This window comes from Taurulus bubalis (genome assembly GCF_910589615.1).
Source record: "Taurulus bubalis genome assembly, chromosome: 14".
In the NCBI taxonomy this organism is placed as follows: domain Eukaryota; kingdom Metazoa; phylum Chordata; class Actinopteri; order Perciformes; family Cottidae; genus Taurulus; species Taurulus bubalis.
The window spans coordinates 6,019,657-6,038,847 of NC_136602.1; the positions used below are offsets into that span (position 1 = coordinate 6,019,657).

The window sequence follows — 19,191 nt, forward strand, 5'->3', positions numbered from 1 at the left end:
AAAACACGGACATTATAATTGATGAGATTACCTCTGCGAGTCCTCTGGAGGTGCCAGGTGTCAGTGATGTCACAGGCCACGCCTCCTCGGTTTTCTGCCCCAATTAGCACAGCCACGGCTTCGCTACACTGTGACCTCAGTGACACTGCTGTGTGTGTGTGTGTGTGTGTGTGTGTGTGTGTGTGTTTGTGTGTGTGTCCACGGCTAATCTCAAATACTGCTACACTTTTTGAAAACGCATTTTATGAAATCATATTTTCATACATATCCTCACTGACCCCTCACTACTCATAACTTGCTGATAGGATGAATTAACAACTAATGGATCAACAACTGGTCGAGGCGGCTCACACTTTTTGGGGCGGTGTGTTTGGCTAACAGCTAACGACTAACAGTTAACGGCTAACGTAACCACACACACTGACTGCATCACCGCTGCCAGAGAGCCAGTGCCTGATATCGGGCATCAACCTTACGTTTACACGCCTAAATAAATGCTTCAAGCCGCGGTTACACCCGTGAGTCGGAGCCGAGACGTACATACCGTAAAAGTCGGGTTACACGCCGCTACAACCTTCGGTCAGTGTCCCCGTTTGCTCCCCGGTGTAGCCAACTGGCACTCATGCTAGTTCCCCACTAACTTCCGCTAGCTCCCCGACAACCACCGAAGGTATCGGGACCATCCCAGGCTCGACACCTGACTTAGGCAGAGGGGACGCGGGCAGTAGCAGCAGCAACAGCCAGTAGCAGCACTAGCGGGGAGCTAGCAGCAGGAGCTAGCAGCAGCGGGGAGCTAGCGCTGCTGCTAGCTCCTGCTGTAGCTTGCTACAGCAGGACACTGACCGGAGGTAGGTGCGGCTTGTAACTCGACTTTTACGGTAATAATTAATCTAATTAATTAAAATAAGAGTATATCTGTTCGATGAACACTTCTGGCATGTGTGTGGGGAGTTAGATAATTGTGTTTTTTATTCATTAAAATAAAAAGATGACAGCAGCGGTAGCGGCGGACACATCTGGAGGAGATCTGCACTCTACTGAGTGCACTTTTCCTGTTTTCACACATAATCCTTTTCTATCTGTACATATTTAAGACCTGTTGAGCCTCAGTGATTCCCATAAGAAGTGCAAACCTCTCCTCGCACAACAACGAACCACGAACACTAAGCTGCCCTTCAGAACAATCTTTTTCTTTCAGGATCTTCAAATACTCAGCAGAAGCGCATATCTTATTTTTAATATGATCGTTACAGCAGTCAAAGCCTAAAAGCAGCAGAAACAGTTTCAAGTTATTTGATGAGGAACAAATAAATCATCTTAATCTGCAAATATAAAATACATCTGGTTTTACTATCATTATTAGTATCATAGTACCATGTTAGTGTGAATATTAGTTCAAACGAGACATCACAAAAAAAACACACAATACAATACACATTCAACCTTTACACGTATTTCCCTTTTAAAGTAATTGTTTCATTACATTTACTGTATATTACTTGTTTTTTATGTATTCATTACATATATATAATTCCTGCTTCTGCATATGATTTGCTATCCGACTGTAATGCCAATGAGCTGATTTGATTTGAGAAAGAAAAGGGCGGCTTACATCTGATGCAGAACAGCAGACCAAAGGATCCTTGAAGAGCCGTGTTTCTCCAGCACAAGCAGCTCGCTGCTCGCCACCGGCCCTCATGTGTTGTTTTGAGACGGCTGACAGGTCGAGTCAAAACAGATAAGAGCGAGGGAGGAAGACGGAAGATGGAAGAGGAGGAGGAGGAAGGCAACTGGTGCTGCTTGAAAAAAAAACGACACAGTCCAGAGCTGCCTCACAGATGTTGGACATGACAGGTGTAGATCATTACAAATACAAGTTCAGGGTGGAGGTGTTTTTGAAATGCTGCAGAGCAAACAGATGCAATATTGAGACGGTGTCACTTTTGATACATCTATATTTCCTCCAGGCGGAGGTGACATGCGTCTCTGATGCTCATATTTTGGATCTTTCAGGGATGTTGCACATATGTAAGGTGCGTAAAAGCTCCTAGCAAAGGAGTCCTAATATCCGCTCTCCAAAGCTGCTTTTTAAAGTTGAAGATCATTTTGGGTTTCATGCGGATTAAACAAAAGAGTTAGAACGTGTTCATCAAATCTCCCACAGTGTCAAACTTTGCTTTAATATTTAAATGACGATGGATCAAGGTGAAGTTTCCCCAAGGGCATTTAGAGCTGCAGTGGGAGGGGAAATAACAGAAATAAATCAATAAATACAAATGTTTCCTTCCTGTACACTCCTCATTGAGTCCACTGTAACACTATCAGTGTTCAGTAAATGTATGATATCACTCTTTTTCCGGTGTAGACGGTTTGTCCCCTCGACAGAACAGCAGCATCAGCATCACATCTGCTGTGAAGTTAAGGTTAGTCTGCACTATGATACATAAATAAATACATCTTCAAATGCTGGATTTAATTAGACAGACCGGCTTGGATATCACCTTTCACATGTACAACTGCCATATGGATATTATACTTACTGGTACCATGCATATTCTACTACACTGACTCCACCTGCTCATTGACCAGGATGTATATATAATATATATATTTATTTTACAACCGTTTACACGCTGTTCACATGCTGCATCGTTTTTTATGTCTTTGAGATTCACATTTTTCTTGACCCGATATGAGTTATTTCATTTTCATTCTATTCTAATATTTATATACATATGTGTCTGAAAAGGAGCCTGATAACTGACTATATTGCAAACAACTGCTCCTGTAAATGTTCAGCACATGACGATGAAGAACTCACTGGCCTCTTGATTGCCGTTCGCTTATGAAACTCGCCCCAAAAAAGCTTTCGGAGAAAGACTTAAAAAAAGAAAACACGCAAATACAAAATGTATTGTATTCACCAAAAATACAACAACAACAAAAAAGAACCCACACACACACACACACACATCCGACCCCGACCTCAGCTGAGTGAACCGGCTGTGTGGGGCTGACCCAGAAAGCCGAGACGCGCCGCAGATCTCATTCATTTTCGGGGATTTTCAGCACAGATTACAAAGGCTCTACCCCATTTGTTTTGTAACAAGCATGTGAAGTCAACACTAATACAAACGCCACGGCTCTGAACTTCAAAATGCTAGGGGACCTTTCTAGAGGCTTAGGGCCGGGCGAGCTACATTCAACGCTCAGGGAGCAGAAGCCACGCTAAGCTCCGAGGGCAAAGTACTTCTTTGATTGTTTGTTCAAAATCTCTTCCAAAAGCCACGGAACAAAAACAGAGGACGGATTATCCTCTTTTGGAGAGGAAATGAAATTCTTCAGACGAGGCACTTAAACAGGTTTCAGGATGAATGATGGGGAGCTGCTGGTTGGGTGGCTGTGCGTATGTATGCGTGTGTGTGTGTGTGTGTGTTGAGGGAAATATGAGCAATGCACATTTGCTACTTCTTCATTTAAAAAGTAGTTATCGGCATTTAATGAGGATAAAAATGTGTTATTGGCTGTAAAGCACATTCCACACTCGAACCAGTGTTAGAAACGCACGACTCGGACAAAACACGTGAAATACTGACGAGGAAGTCCAGAAGATTTGTGAGTTTGAAGGTTTATCAGACGCCGACAGGAGTTGATAATCCTCAAAGACTGGATTTGTACAACCCTGGGAAGTTATCACGGCTGAAAGTATTTCATCTTTTGAGGCCGTGATCACGAGATAAACAGCAGAAATACTTCAATCGAGCAGGAATGCACGCCAGCAGGCGTTTGATTGGCCACATTTTAACAGATGATGCTGCTTTGGAACAAGTTGAGTCTGGTTCAAGCGTTTTGCTCGCAAGCGAACACAGATATAAATATGTTTAAATAGGTATATTCCAATGTTACACACAATGTTAACAAGAGAACTCCACAGGGCGGCTTTAATTCCTCTCGGCGAAGGAGTTCAAGTGTTAATTCGCAGCGAGCGTCCATGTTTGACACTTCAACGGTCGCTGCATCTTTATCGCATTTTGGAACGAAGCCCGTGAACATCCAGCGTGCTAACCGACTAAACTCCTGGGAAAACAGAGAGTGAGAAAAATGCGCCTCGTCTTCTTTCCTCTCGTAAGATTTTTAAACAAACCCAGTGATCAATGAGTACTGGTCCGGAAGGAACCGGGGGAACTTGGGCCCATTAGAGTTTTTGGAGACCAGGCGGGTCCCTCAGTAACGGGGTCAGGAGTCTATTGGCCCACTAACACGTTGCGACTCTGCTGGACTTAAAGCTGTCTCCCCGCCTCAGCCTCACATGGCGGCCCGCAGCGCCGCCCATTCATTTGAATGCTTTCTGGGCTGATGAGGATGCGAGGGCGGCGGACCGCTGCGGCCAAAAGACCAACATGATTGCAGGGGACAAAATAATGACCAGACACTGCAAAGTTGCTAAAAGTGTGTCATACATTATTATGCAAGCATGGGCAGCGTGCGTGTCTGGAATAAAGCAGCAGACAGAACGTTGTTGGGTTTGTGCGCTTTGCCAAAAGAGGCGTCGAAGTGAGCTCAACGGGACGATTGCTTCCCGTTTAACGCTTTTGGTTGAGCTGCGTTTGGGGTTTCTCTGCTTTATGGAGCTTTACAGTGAACAACTGTATTGTTCTGGGTCAGAACTGTGTCCCAGAGACCAGCTGGTGAACATAGAGGAGCGTTTAGCAGCTAAAGAGACACATTTCAGACAGAAGAGTTGGTGGAGACCAAAAAACGAGCAAAAAGAGGGTGGATTTTTTTTTTTATTTCCTGGGAATACAGCATATCACTGCTTTCTCAGGATTTCTAACCATGTACACGAACATTGATTGTTTTTTCAGTAGAATAATTCCTCCTAAAAGTAGAGAATCTTTGAACAGCATCATTTTAATCCTCTTTTACGGTATATATTCTGTGTATTTACATGAGTGTTCTTCTTGTGTTAAAAAGGCAGGGAAGGGAATATTCATAGCATGCTGTTGTGTCTGTGGAGTAAAGTACTGAGAATGCTTCTTGGATGTTTCGCTGTAATATTTATGCGATCTTGATGCTCCAACTTGACTCTGCACGTCTTGTTGAACCACATGCTCTGTTTCCAGCAGCTGAGTGGGAGCGTTAATGTTTGTTGAAGGCGTTTTTGTTTTAGGGCAAACGCTATTCGTCGGTGCACTCATGTCAAAGATCTGCTCGTATTTATCCACAGGAAACAGGAAATAACTCTCCCAGTTAGTCCCCAGTATTCAAGATGCTAACACTGAACCTGAGTGGATTTACTTACTGGCTCATCAGCTCTGTCAACGGAGACGGGAGCTTCATCTTTACAACAGAGGTCACGTCAGGATACGCTGAGGTGAAGAGGTTTCCCATGATGCCTTGAGGGAGCAAGAGGATGCTGCAGGAGCAGAGAGGCTCATCACACACCCATGTATGTAGATCAGTGACGCCTGAAGAAGCAAATGGATTACAGAGAGGCGACTGCAGGCACTTCAATATGAACACTGGTTTGTACAGAATGTGGAGGGAGCGCCTTGAAAAGATCTCCGCTTTATAATTACAACTTCATTTATCAGTAAGAGATCGACTCTAAGTCTAAATCAGGGTTTCTTTCCCCCGATTGTTGTTTAAACACAGTTCCCGAAATAATACTAGTTTAAAATGTCGACAACATCAACAGCAAACAAATTAGATTTTGAAAGTTTTAAAAATAAAAAGCCAACACTGTAACATTTACTGTAAACAATTAAACTTTGTGTTTTTCACGAATTGTCCACTAAAAAGCACCAAGATCAATCTCAGAAAATGAACACATAAAACCAGAACATTTTCTTTTGTAACTTCAGGCCGTGTCACAGATGTAACCTGCAACCACAAGGTCTCCGGTTCAATACCCAGTCTCCCCATAGTTTGAATGTCTAAGTGTCCCTGCACAAGACTCTTAACCCTAAATTGCTCCCTGGACCCTTCACTAGGGGCAGCTCCTTGATATAGTAAGGATGAGTCAAATGCAGAGAATACATTTCCCTAATGAGGGATTATATATATGAAAATAAATGTCAAAGAAAAATCAACATACATTGCTACTGTGTTATTTATATTACTTGATTGTTTTTACTATGTGTCTCTCTTGTATGCAAGGCTGCTGTAATCCTGCAATTTCCCCACTGCGGGACTAATAAAGGATTATCTTATTTTGTCTTATTAGTGCCATTAAAGCTTTCTGTTCTTTATTCTATCTAAAGAACATCTCTCCGACTAACTGCTGTGAAAAGCATGATAGTGTTCACGCCACGCTGTGATTTCTCAGCTCTGATGTAACAATTCAACATATCTTGTGTTTTTTCCCCTGAATGTGAGAAACTTGTGACCTGTAAGAAATGGAGAATGAGGAATAACCGTTTTTTGACAGCTAGCTTGATTTCAGAGAAATAACGTAAAAAAAAAAAAGAAACTGGTTCAGCCCATTAACATCCCAGTCAAATATACACTCCCAGTAGAGCTCATGAAAAGGCTCCATGTTTAATGACTTAATAAAACAGATTCACTGTAATCCAACTTTTCTGCACATTCCTCCAAATTCAACTTGAGGAGATACAAATATTTAATTATGTCTGGAGGAATAATACAAAACAAGAGTCTGGAGATGAGAACGAGCTGCTTTCTACAACGTGGTCATATTTGTTTTAAAGAGAACATTCAGTCCGTAGACGCATCCTCTGGGGAATAGTTCAGACAGCCCATTAACAGAAAATTCATCTGCAACAATTTTGAATCATTAATAATTGTTCATGCAAAAATGTAATAAAAAAAAGAAGTTGTGATATGTGTTTTCTAGCACATTATAGAACAAATAATTCATACTTTAATAAAACGATAAATCTGCAAATGATATGAACAATTGTTTAATTCAAACCCTCAAGGTGCTATGATTTTATTTTGATACTCTTCTATAATTCAAGATGAGACAGCGTGCAGGATCCTAGTTGTGTTCATGTTCTGCGCTGCATGTTGACATTGAAAGTTAAGGGCAGAAGGAAATTCATTTAAATGTGGACAATATTTCATGTCTGAACGCTGGTCGAGTGGCCGTGAAACACTCGGGACACTTTAAGGCAACACATACACTTGACACACTTGCATTTTTACACCATAACTTTCTGTCTTCTTGATCACTTTCCCGTTTTCTAAATCTCCCTAAATTTGGACGAGCAATTCTTTTCATCAGAGCGCTGTGACCTCTGACCTTTTATCTCCTGTCCATCACTTTGCATTCTAATGTCCTTTAAAATGCCTAAAAAGAAAAGAAAAGTAAAACTGGATTTTTATTTGATTCAACACTTTATTAACTTCCACCAGAAATGATGTTTGACGATGTTGCCACAAAACGTTTCCTCTCAGCGTTAAGAAAATAACCGACAGTCAGCCTCGCATTGAGGACGTTTCTTGATAATAATAATAAAAATAAAACAAAAAACAGACACAAACATACAAAATCCAACCACAGTCATCCTTTTTGGTCCCCAAAATAAATACCGCAACATACTCACCACCTCTCTAGAGTCAGGGGAGGCTTAAATCTAAAGTTACCATCTTGGTGTCACACTGGGAGTAAATGCTGTAGCGGCGGCCGTCCAGCGTGGACCGGAATATAAATCTCATCAGATGTAAATATCTGAACTGAGGTGTGGACAAACTTGACCTTTCATCATGAATGAAAGTGTCTGAAGCAGAGTTCTGACGCGGCACAATCAGGGTCGGTATTGTCTGTACTGCGACTGCGAGGCCAGAGGGTTGCTGGCTCCGAACCGGGGCGGCGGCGCCGGCCCTCCGAAGGCAGTCCTGTAGCTCTGAGAGGAAGGCACCCCGCTCGCAGCCAGTCCGAACCCTGCTCCGAGACCCTGCGGCCCGAGTCCCGGCCCTAGACCCTGATTCAGCATCCCCGCGTAAGGGGACGCTCCGTAGGCGAGTCCCAGGCCTCCGTAGGGCCTGTGGGTGTGGTGACCCGGCGTGGGGAGGACCACCGGCTGCACGTTCCTCCCCGGTGTGTTGAAGGCGAACTCCGGCGGAGGGCTGCAGGGTTTGGAGGGCGTGGAGGTCATTGGGTCCATCTCCCCTCCTGAGGTCAAGAGCGGAGGAGGCGCAGAGGAGGAGGAAGAGTGGGTGGAGTAGCCTTCAGGACCCACAGGGGGAGCAGAGGAGGCGGAGGAGGAGTGGGTCCCGGTGAGGAGAGGTCTGGTCCAGTCGTCTTTAAAGATCTGGACGCTCAGCGTGGAGACGAGCGGCAGCAGCCGGTTGGTGACGTGAGCCAGAACCAGCTGCTCGTTGGCGTCCCGGCGGATACGAACGTGTGCAGAGCCAGCCTGGAACAGAGAGGGAACGACTGTGAGTTTAAGAAAATGGAAATAAATTCCTTTCAGATGGCTTTCAAAAACGTTCATTGGTGTCTGAAATCTCAGTATACAGATTCAGATTTTATTCAGAGAGAGATTGAAAGAGAGAGAGAGATTGAAAAAAAAAAGAAGAAGATGTCATCTTTTTTAATTTAGGTGCTCAAGTTACCATGTCGTTCCTGACAAATTATCATATTGTGCACACAAAATAAAACGATGATTGTTTATCAGAAGTTTGAATGTGGAAGTTTTAAACCTTGGAAAAAAAGAAAAAGAAAAAATGTATAAGTATTAAGTATTGCAGCTATGGATCAATACTATAAAGTAGTTCAGTAACAGTATGGATCACGATATATAGTAAAGCTATAACAGGGTCTATAAAGCCTGCATAGTGACGCATTCAGGTACAGTATTGAGTGAAGTTCATGATGCAACAAATATACGCTTAACGAATCTAAATATAGATTTATATACATATCATATATATATGTAGAATTAAGAAAGAATTCAAGCGCAAAAAACATTACATCAACAGGTTTTATAAATGTTTTTAACTAGTTTTTTTAACACAGCTGGTTGCATAATCCTCTCAATGACCTTCATCACGTCGCACCTCAACATTCAGCCTCTAACTTCTAAATCTGACCTGAAAACGAAAATCTGACTTCCTCATTTTGTCCTTGCCTGCTAATTTTAACGTTCTCATGGGACTATACCGGCCTCAAAAGGACAGAACACACACACCATCACAGACACACACACACACACCATCATACACACACACCCCCACTCCCCCACACACACACACACACACAGAGAGTCCCCCATGGGGCAGAAGTGCAGTCAGAGGGTCAAATCAGTTTGGACAGCTGCTCTGTTAGCAGTGGGCCAACAACCAACAGTTGTGTAACTGCAGCAACATCAGTCACAACAACAACAGGAGCATCGATAACATAAATACAAAACAACAATAAATGCTGCATTAGGCTTGACGTAAACAGAGGACGTTGCGCCAGCTGCAGGAGGCAGGAGGTACAACTGCTACCTGCACACACACACATACACACACACACACACACTGATTAACACACACATCAGAGATTAGGAGCGACAGAGGAGTTAATGCATTAATTTACAGGGCACACTTTCCACGTCACTCCACCAAATCACCATTTAATAAAGCGACAACAACCCGCCCAGTAAATGTCACATGACACACACTCTTCAATAATGATTTTAATGATCATTTGAATAATTCCAGAGCGCCCCGGTAGCCGAATATTACAGCGCACAGCAACGTCCCCGACTCAATTCGAGCCGCAGGACCTTTGTTGCATTTCATAACCGCCCCTCCCCCTCAACTCTCTTCACATTTTCAGTCATCCTTTTGGCCGTGTGACGATAAAAACATTACAAGAAGGAGTTTGAGTGAGAACATTATGGTTGCAACTGTTCTAATACTTCATCCCATGGACAGAATAACTAATAAATATGCATTGTGATTTCAACCCTAAATGTCTCGTCTATTTCAATAACTCCTCCTTGGTTTAGGAGGCCTCTTCCCTAGTATATGAAGGAAGGTTTGTGGACTTTGAGAGCTAGAATCATGAACTACATTTCCGATACGTACTTGCAGGAAGAAGCACAGGTGTAGCCGCTTCATGAGCTGCGATGAAGGCGCAGCTAGAGGCAGCTTGACTTTATCATTCAACCTCAGTTTACAGAATGCTGCTGTCATTTACTTCCATTCACACATTCGTTATTGTGGCAGAGTTTTCATTGTGAGATCTGAATGAACTTCTGTTCTCGGGGTTTATAGTGAGGAAGTGATACATGGACAGCACATCCTGTGACAGACACTGGCGTCATGGTTAAGGTGCTCCACACAGAATCCACACAGAATTGAATCATTTGCATTCAATTCTGTGTGTTTCTGCAACAAGATGTTGTGTGTGTGTGTGTGTGTGCTGCATGTACGGGGTGAAAGTGCGTGTTTGTTTGTTTCCAAGGACCTCAAGCCCAGAAAGCCAGCTGGGCTTGTTAGCCGTCGCAAAAACAACGTGCAACACGAACGATGACAACTCGACAGAGACAACAGCAACAACAACAGTGTTCCCTCCCCAAAAAAAAACTGGAGAGAGAGAGAGAGAGAGAGAGACAGACAGAGAGAGAGAGAGAGAGAGAATATCTCCGCATGAATGACTTGTTCCTTCTTTTCGTCTGGGTGAACAAATCCCTGCAGATCGTCATTTCGAAACGTCGAATGACGGAGAGGGATGAACGAGACGAAGGAGGAGGGGCAGAGAAATCTAGAAACAAATACAGGGACGAACAAAACTAACTAACAGGAGGGCGGAGAAGGAATGAGGGAGAGAGGATGGAGAGGAAAAGGATGGAGTAAAAAAAGTCTGACCAAAAGATTGAGAGAAATTGAGAAGTGGGCTCACGTCCCAAATCTCAAAGCCTCAGGTGCACTGTGTGCCAGTTGTTTTCATGTAAATTAATTAGATGCTAATTTGTTTGGGAAGTTGCACTATATATATTATAATAATAGTAATAACTCAGCCCCCGCTTTTTCTTTTTTTAGTCACCTAAAAACCTTCATATCTTGCTCATAATTTCAGTAAATTAGAAAGACATTGTCAACAAATATCTAACATGAAAAAAGGTGCTTCATTTCCATTTATCCTTGGCTGAGAAACGTACCAGCGATCCGAAGCCGACAGTCCAGAAGTGCTCGTTTCGAACCTCCAGCACTCCTTCCAGAGTCGACACCTGATTGGACACAAAGAGGAGCAATCAACCAACAACAATCAATAGTTCATGAGCATAACATGCTGCCAAAATTAAGCCTAAACCATCTTTAATTTGATTCACATTTGGTTTCCAATCCTGTGGGGATAATTTGAAGTCTGACAAAGGATGAGATTTATATTCCTTTCTGGCTTTCATTGAACTACTTATCAGAAAAGGAGCGTATAGGTTTGAAAATTTGATAATTTCACAAAAAAGCCCTTAAGATTTTGCACAAAAATGAGCTCATGTCTTCACACGAAGGCAATAAAACAGATTTCTTGCTCTCATATAAATCTGAAATGAATCCTCTCACCTCTCTGAGCAGTTTGTCCAGCTGGCCGATGATGTGTGACGGCGTCGTCTGTGAAGGAGAGAGAGACAGCAAGTTCAAATCCCGCCTCCTGATGAGGGACTGTGTTTTATGTGAACGTGGAGAGAGAGATGTTCGTCTCACCTGCAGCAGCACTTTGCCGCTGTAGACGCTCATGGGATACATGGTGCCGAAGGTCATGAGCGCGATGGCGACCGCCGATGCCGTGTCCACCGCATTATAGTTACTGAGCACACAAACACACACAAAACAACTGGTGAATATCTACGACACAATATAAAAAAGTAAAAGTGTGTATCGGCAGAATTAACTCAAAAGTAAAAGTACTCATTCTGCAGTTAAATGTTCCCTATTCAGTGTTTTTCTATGATCTGCAATTTCTGCTGCATTAATGTGTATGTTGCATTATCCAGCTGTAGACATTTCTAACTCCTTAATATACTGTTGCAATGCATCATATTCTGTAAGATCATCATTTGTTTGTTTTGCAGCATCGCTGTCCTGTGGGAACCACGTGTCTCTAAAACGAGTGGAGTACATTTTTTCCATGAATAAACACTTCATCTTTCAGTTTATCGCAACAATTCATCATTTTCCAGTTTTCACTGGACAGGAAGGGGATGAAAAACTGTAATCTGACAAGTAACTAAACCGGTCAGACAAATGTAGTGGAGTAAAAAGTACAATAGGTCCCTCTTAGATGTATAGTAGAAGTAAAAAAAATGTAAATATCTCAAGTAAAGTACAAGTACATCGCATTTGTGGTTTCGCATTTTATTGCTTTCCAAAATCTGAGTGAGTAGAAGCATGCATGTTGTACAGAACTTATTTATCATTATCATCATCATTGTCCCCCCTTGATGATTCAAGTCGCTACACTTTCCATTAAATTAAAAGTTTCATTTCGTGTCCCGTCTCTTTCCCCTCCGGAGTGTTTTCACCATCAGGACACGTTTGAAGTTCAGAGCAGATAAAGATCAGGACAGTTTAAAGCAGCGATGGAAACGTGACATCACCCAGCCCAAGAAAAAGATGCTGGTGGTGAATATAGGAATGTAGCAGCCACAGAGAGAGAAGAGTTCTTACTTGATCTCTATGAGCATGTAGGTGATGCAGAGCGACAGAGCTCCCGCCACGTTGATCAGCACAAACGGGTTCATGCGAGGCAGCAGCACACTGCTCAGACCTGGGATGATGCCACACAAACTGTGTACACACACACACACACACACACAAACACACAACATAAACAGTATTAGTGCACATGATCAACTCCAGAGTTTTCCACTTAATCAACTCCAAATGCTCTCACGCTTTGAGAACGGGCAATATGATAGAAACAGTAATAAATACAAACATTTTGAAGAAAAAAAAAAAATCACCTGGGACATTGGAGGAAAAATGCATTTGAATAGTCCAAATGTTTATTTGAGATCAGCATCACAACACACATTTATCGTAGGGAAATTAAGAAATGATCATCATCAAGATGTATCAAAAGCCCCGTCAGAGATAGAAAACGCTCTTTTTAACTTCACTTCATTGTTGTAACAGATAAAGAAGCAGATGGATTTAATACGTGCCTGGAGGACCATATTGTGTATTTAGGGACAAATGAAAGTAGGCTGACAGGAAATGTTCATTCTTATTAACATTTTTGTGAAATCACCTAAAATGAATGCCGTCTAATACAACAGTCTGGCAATGAATCCTCCCTTCATGAAGGATTTAAAGTGTTGGATAGTTTATCTAATGAACTGGCAACTGAGGTGCTCCACTAAAACTTATTTAGTTTGGAAAGCAAATGTTTGGACAACAGTTTTTTACTTGTCAAACACTCCCAGAAACATAAATAATATCAGCGGTGGAATCATATTTGAACTAAACACTCCTCCTCCTCCTCTTCCTCTAAGCTATGGCCTCAGCGTGTTTATGTTTGTCTCAAGGATTAGACCTTAAACCCGATCACACCGGCATAATGGACTTTAGGTGACTTGAACTGCAGTTGATGGGATCATCGTTGTTTTGTTTCATGGCATGTTTGTCTCAGCAGTCTGAGCTCCAACAAACCTCTCCAAACATTCTGCCTCTGCATCCGTGAAGGAAGCTCCGCAGTGCAGACGGAGAAGTCTCTTCTGAATAAACTCTACTATTACAAGTCTTTATAAAAATGCTTCAGACCCGATATGGAACAGCTGATAAGACCGACGTCTACTTTGTGTGATTTGTATCATTTGAAGAGAAACTGAATATTTTGGTCTGTTAAAAAAAGTTCTGCATCCCTTCTTGTCACAACTGTTCTTGTGTTTTCATCGAGGTGGGGATGTTTTGTCTTAATTCCAGCAACCTTCAACAGAGGTCAAAGGTCATGCCGGTCTACAGAGCTGGTAGATATATTTAGAGTCTCAATCAAGGGTACATTAGCATAAAGTGATGCATCTCATGTGGTTTAGTGCGATCTGACGACATGATGTGAAGGCGTGACGCGGGATGATGTCACGGCGTAGCGTCCCGGGACACGGTGGGATGTGACTGGCTGTTTTATGGCTGCATGGTCCGGATTGGACACAGATTTAATCAGAGGGACTTGACTGCTGTTAGTTTAATTGGACGAGGTCAATGAGGAGACACTTCAGTAACTCCTCTTTCACCAACTGAGCAAAACAGCGGCTGTGAAACCATTGAAATAAAGTCCAGGAAGTTAAGTTCTTTAACTTCTACGACATAATAAAATGTATTCAGATTTCTGCACTTCTAGAGAAGCATGGGCCTGAAAAATTCAAACGTATAACTTCCAAGTCTGCGTTATAAACCCGAGGTATGGAGCTTGAAGGACCGGGATAGAGCTACATTAAAGCTAAAGTTGAAAACTATAATTTCTTCAAATAATATCTAATCATATTGCAACTGAAATATCTGAAAAATAACTTAATAGTTGTCAGGGAAGACTGAGGCTTGAAAGAGTTATTGTTGTTACTAACATAAATGTTTACAATTGTGTCCCATCAACGCTTGCTAATATTGCTGTGGGCAATTCCAATCAATTTCTCTTCATTGATATTTGGGATATGAGTTTAACCACCACGCAAAAGCCTGACATGATTATTTATCTTGAAAAAGAAAAAAAGAAGGTATTGCTACATCCTCAAATGACCCTTTCTGACATGAGTAAGGACTCTGAGGTCGGCCTCAAACCTTCAGCTGATTCCCCAAAACTCTAAACAGCGCCGACCCCGAACGCTCTCCGTGTAACGCACCCGGCCCGGCGTTCCTGGAACCGATTAACGGGTCAATGAACGAGCGACTCGGGGGCGAATCGGCCCGGTGCCGCAATGTCAGATTGAATTTCTAATACGTCAAAGGGCAGCGCTCTGGAGCCGCCGCGGCCCGATGGCGTCGAGCGCTGTCACAGACATGGAGAGGAGCGCGGCGGGCCGGGCGCCGCGAGGTGTTTGTCATTAGATGACGTTTAAAAAAAACTAAAACGGTGACATGGATGTCAACACATAATTAATGTCAAACATGTCATTCGGAGAGTCACATGCTCACCGTGAGCGGGACTTTCAAAAATAAATAAAAAATTGAAGAACTGGAGAAGAGGAAAAAGGGGAACGGAAATACGTGTGTGTGTATGTCTAGGGGTGTGTGTGTGTGTGTGTGTGTGTGTGTGTGTGTGTGTGTGTGTGTGTGTGTGTGTGTGTGTGTGTGTGTGTGAATGAATGAATGAATATATACTTTATTAATCCCCAAGGGGAAATTTGGTGTTGAGTAGCAGCAATTTAAAAGACAGAAAATAAGATATCAAAACAGCAGGGATGAAAGATACATACAATAATAATAATAAAATAAAATAAAAATATCTGGGATGAAAGATATATACAATAATAGTACTAACAAAATAATAAATAAAATAAAAAATAAAATAAAAATATCTGGGATGAAAGAAAAGCACAGTATTAATTTAGTAATTAAATTAAACTTAAACAGTAGAAGTGCAAAAGTGCAAGTATGTACGTATTTGTATATTTAGTGTGTGAGGTATAAATAAACAATCAACAACAAACAATAGGAGAGTGCAAAAATGCAAGTTATGTATGTAATATGTGAAGTGTGGATAAACATAAACATGTACAGTGATTAATCAGTCATAGGATCTAGCAAGCGGTGACTTATTATACAGCCGTAGTGTGTGTGTGCGTGTGTGTGTTATGAAAGTTGTTCACATTACTGTAAGATCGTCCAGCTCAGTTCTAATTAGGGAATCTGAGTCTCGTTAAGATGGACAGCAGAGGCAAACCGTTGGGATGACGTCCTCGGAGACAGACGGTGAATAACGGAGGGCTCAGACTGTACGACAGCAGACGTACGAGCACGGATTGTGATTCACCGCTGGACGCTCTGCGCTCATATCAAGCCCACAGAGTCCGTCAGTAACGCACAGCCTCGGTCTGGAGTCCCTAAAAGTCAGCAGTGAGTCACAACATTTGAGCCACTGGGTGTGCATTTGTCTTTCCCTGCAGGGATTAAGAGTCTAGCGGAACACAAGGTTCTAAGTAACAGACACGTGTTAATATTTATAGTTAACTGTGGCTTCTGAAGCGACATACTGGAGCATTATCTTCCTACATTCGAAAAAGAAGAGTCTCTTGATTTGATGAGTCATCTCGTTGGAAAGGTTTGTAATGGTAGTGGTTTACTTTGTTACTAAAACCCAGTGGCAAAGCTGAGAACGTAAAACACCAAAGAATTATAGGAAATAAAATGATAAGAGGAGCAGAGGAGGGAAGGCAGATATAGACAGACAGAAAGGACAAGAGATGGAAAGAAAGAAAACAAAAAGGGGGAAAAAGAAAAAGTAGAGTTGGGGATGAGATTGACAATCCCGGCGATCCCATAATCCCTCGTGATGGATTAACACACACACACACACACACACACACACACACACACACACACACACACACACACACACACACACACACACACACACACACACACACACACAAAAACCGAGAGGCAAACACACCCACACTGGACTGGACTCTGGTAACTGGACAGACACGTATGTACTGACACTGTATGAGGGATCCTAGGTTTAATTTATTAAGAAAAGCACAATTATTCCCCAAACATCTTTTTGATAACTATGCCCATTGTTGCTTTTTCTGTAATAAGGGAATCAGAGAAGGGGCAGAGGTTTGCTAGTGCTGGCTCTACTGCCCCCGTTGGTCACATGACCCTTGTCTCGCTCTTTGTTGTCGTCCAGGATTGGGAACCGCTCACATTTGAATCGAAACCAGCACCCGGGATTCGCTACTTTATTCTCCCGATAATAATTACTGTAACTTCCGTTGTACATTTTGCGTCGTCTGTGTCAGGTTTTCTATTTTTCTCTCCCAGTGGAAACGTACCAAAGCATCTTTCCTCCTCTTCACTCAATTATTTCATTCCCTCCTTTTACCAAGCAAATGTTAAAACATGCAAAACACGAAAACTGTTTTTCCTTTTTTGTTTCTGAAATAATTGAATGATGCAACCCTGGATGTAATGTTGGATTTTCGGTCTGGTTTTCCTTAACAAGCAGTCTCTCTCTCTCTCTCTCTCTCTCTCTCTCTAATTTTGTAAAAAAAGAAAAATCTATCTCACTTCTCCCCTCTGGCATCTTTCATAGACATACAGACGCACACAAGCGCACACATGCACGCACACACAGACACACACACACGCACAGCACTTCTGGCTGGTGAGGCCGAGAGAGCAGCAGGCTTTATATAACCCAGTTGGCCCCCAGACCCTGTCGAGGTTAAGTAGGGACAGGCTATTACAACACAGACAGTAACACACACAAACAAACACACAGTCAAGCAAACACTCACTGTTAAACCAACACATTCATACATACACAAACACACACTAAGTGCTGCTATGAAGGCATTCAGAGCTTCTCTGTCGCTCGTGCACACACACACACACACAAAACTAGGCTGGGACGTCCTGTTCATTTCTGCCCTGTTAGCCAATCACAGCTCAGTTCTACTGCTGCACAACTCTCCAGGCTGTCGCCCTGAGTAACTTGCACCAACTGAGCTGCTGACTCTGGTGTGTGCGTGTGTGTGTGCGTTAGGGCACGAGTGAGTGAGTACTTATCCCACTTAAGATGTGGGAATACACAGTGGGATGTAATATTAATCACAACAGCATCCGTCTGCTTTGGAGTCGGGCTATATGTTTCTATGGCAACATAAGGAAAGATGAGGTGTGGAAAATGTAATTTACTATCACTAAGTTGCTTATTAATTTCTCTATGCTTGACGATTATTAAAACCGACATACTGTTCTAGGAAATACAATAATTGTACGACTGTATTCAGTGTACAATTAAAAACCAGGACTTTAAAATTAACCATCGAGAGCATTACAGAACTAGACGCACGCACACACGCACACACACACACACACACACACACACACACACACACACACACACACACACACACACGCACACACACACACACAGGATTTAGTGTAGTTTTACCAAAGGTTAATCTCAGAAAACAGTGACCTTTGACCCTTAAACCACAGTCAAGCGGGTGCCGCTGGGCAGATCTGCTTGTGTGTTCTCCTCACGTCACTGTACAACAGCATTGGTCAATCTGTTGCTCCACCTGTGCATGCGACCTCACACCGACTGACGGCAACCTTTGACCCCCAGGGTGAAAAAGACCATATGTATATATGACACACACACACCTGGACACAAAAATTCACACTGTAAGCAGTGACACGCCGGATTGTCACTTTTAACACTGTCAGGAGTGTGTGTGTGTGTCTGTTTGTCTGTGTTGAGTCAGTGTAAGTTGATCCTTGCTGTTCCTACCTGAGACTGAAATCTGCTGATGATGGAGAGAGAGAGTGAGACAGCGAGGACGAGAGAGAGAAGGAGAGGCAGATTTAAAGAGCGAACGAGAGAAAGTGAGAGAAAGTGAAGCAGATCTTCTTACCTCCGACTCAGATCTGCCACATGTTCCTGAAGCCAACTGCTGCTGGCCACTGGGGAGCGAGAGAGAGAGAGATGCCTTCAATGAACATCACATCTGACAGTTTAAAACAAACATAAAAAACTGCTTTGTTGGTTCTTTTTAACCTTTTTTAAGTCACTACAATCTGTCAGTTTTAAATAAGAAACCTAGTTTTCATAATCAGGGTTATGTATTAGTTAGAACACCCCCTCCTGGAGAAAGACACTTTCTTATGTGTGTCACTGGGTTTCTTTTGGGGCAAAGAAACATTTTCTTCTGAAGTTTAAAGTCATCACGGTGCAGTAAATCCCTGCACTCACGGTCACATTTCTGCACGCAAAATTATTCAGGCGTGCATCTTTTATTCACATGTCACAGACTCTTAAGACCGGTCTTTTTTTAATTTAGGGTGTCAAAAAAATCTTTTCTCTTGCAGTTTTGCGTGACTGTGGCATTACATTGCAGCATGACGTTAACAACTACATTCTGGCGGTTGCCGTTTTCAGAAATGAATAAGCAACGAATAACGCAACTGCAGCTCTCAAAATATTTTGTGCATTAATCGGTTAACTGTTCAGTTTATAGAATGTCAGAAAATAGTAAAACAATGTAGCTTTGCATGACTTGTTTTGTC

At 42.5% G+C, this 19,191-nt stretch overlaps 1 protein-coding gene across 1 annotated transcript in view; it reads right to left on the reverse strand.

Moving 5' to 3' along the window:
• Positions 1-7,375: 7,375 nt before the first annotated feature.
• The window catches only part of slc30a6 (solute carrier family 30 member 6), a gene marked incomplete at its 5' end in the record, with an annotated part of 46,271 nt that continues 34,455 nt past the window's right edge, over positions 7,376-19,191 (reverse strand). Inside the window, 6 exons of the mRNA XM_079230065.1 lie at positions 7,376-8,381; positions 11,118-11,186; positions 11,521-11,568; positions 11,662-11,764; positions 12,625-12,744; positions 18,540-18,588. Of these exons, the coding sequence (XP_079086191.1) occupies positions 7,770-8,381; positions 11,118-11,186; positions 11,521-11,568; positions 11,662-11,764; positions 12,625-12,744; positions 18,540-18,588 (1,001 nt within the window). The 3' untranslated portion in view covers positions 7,376-7,769. The remainder of the gene's footprint in view (positions 8,382-11,117; positions 11,187-11,520; positions 11,569-11,661; positions 11,765-12,624; positions 12,745-18,539; positions 18,589-19,191) is intronic.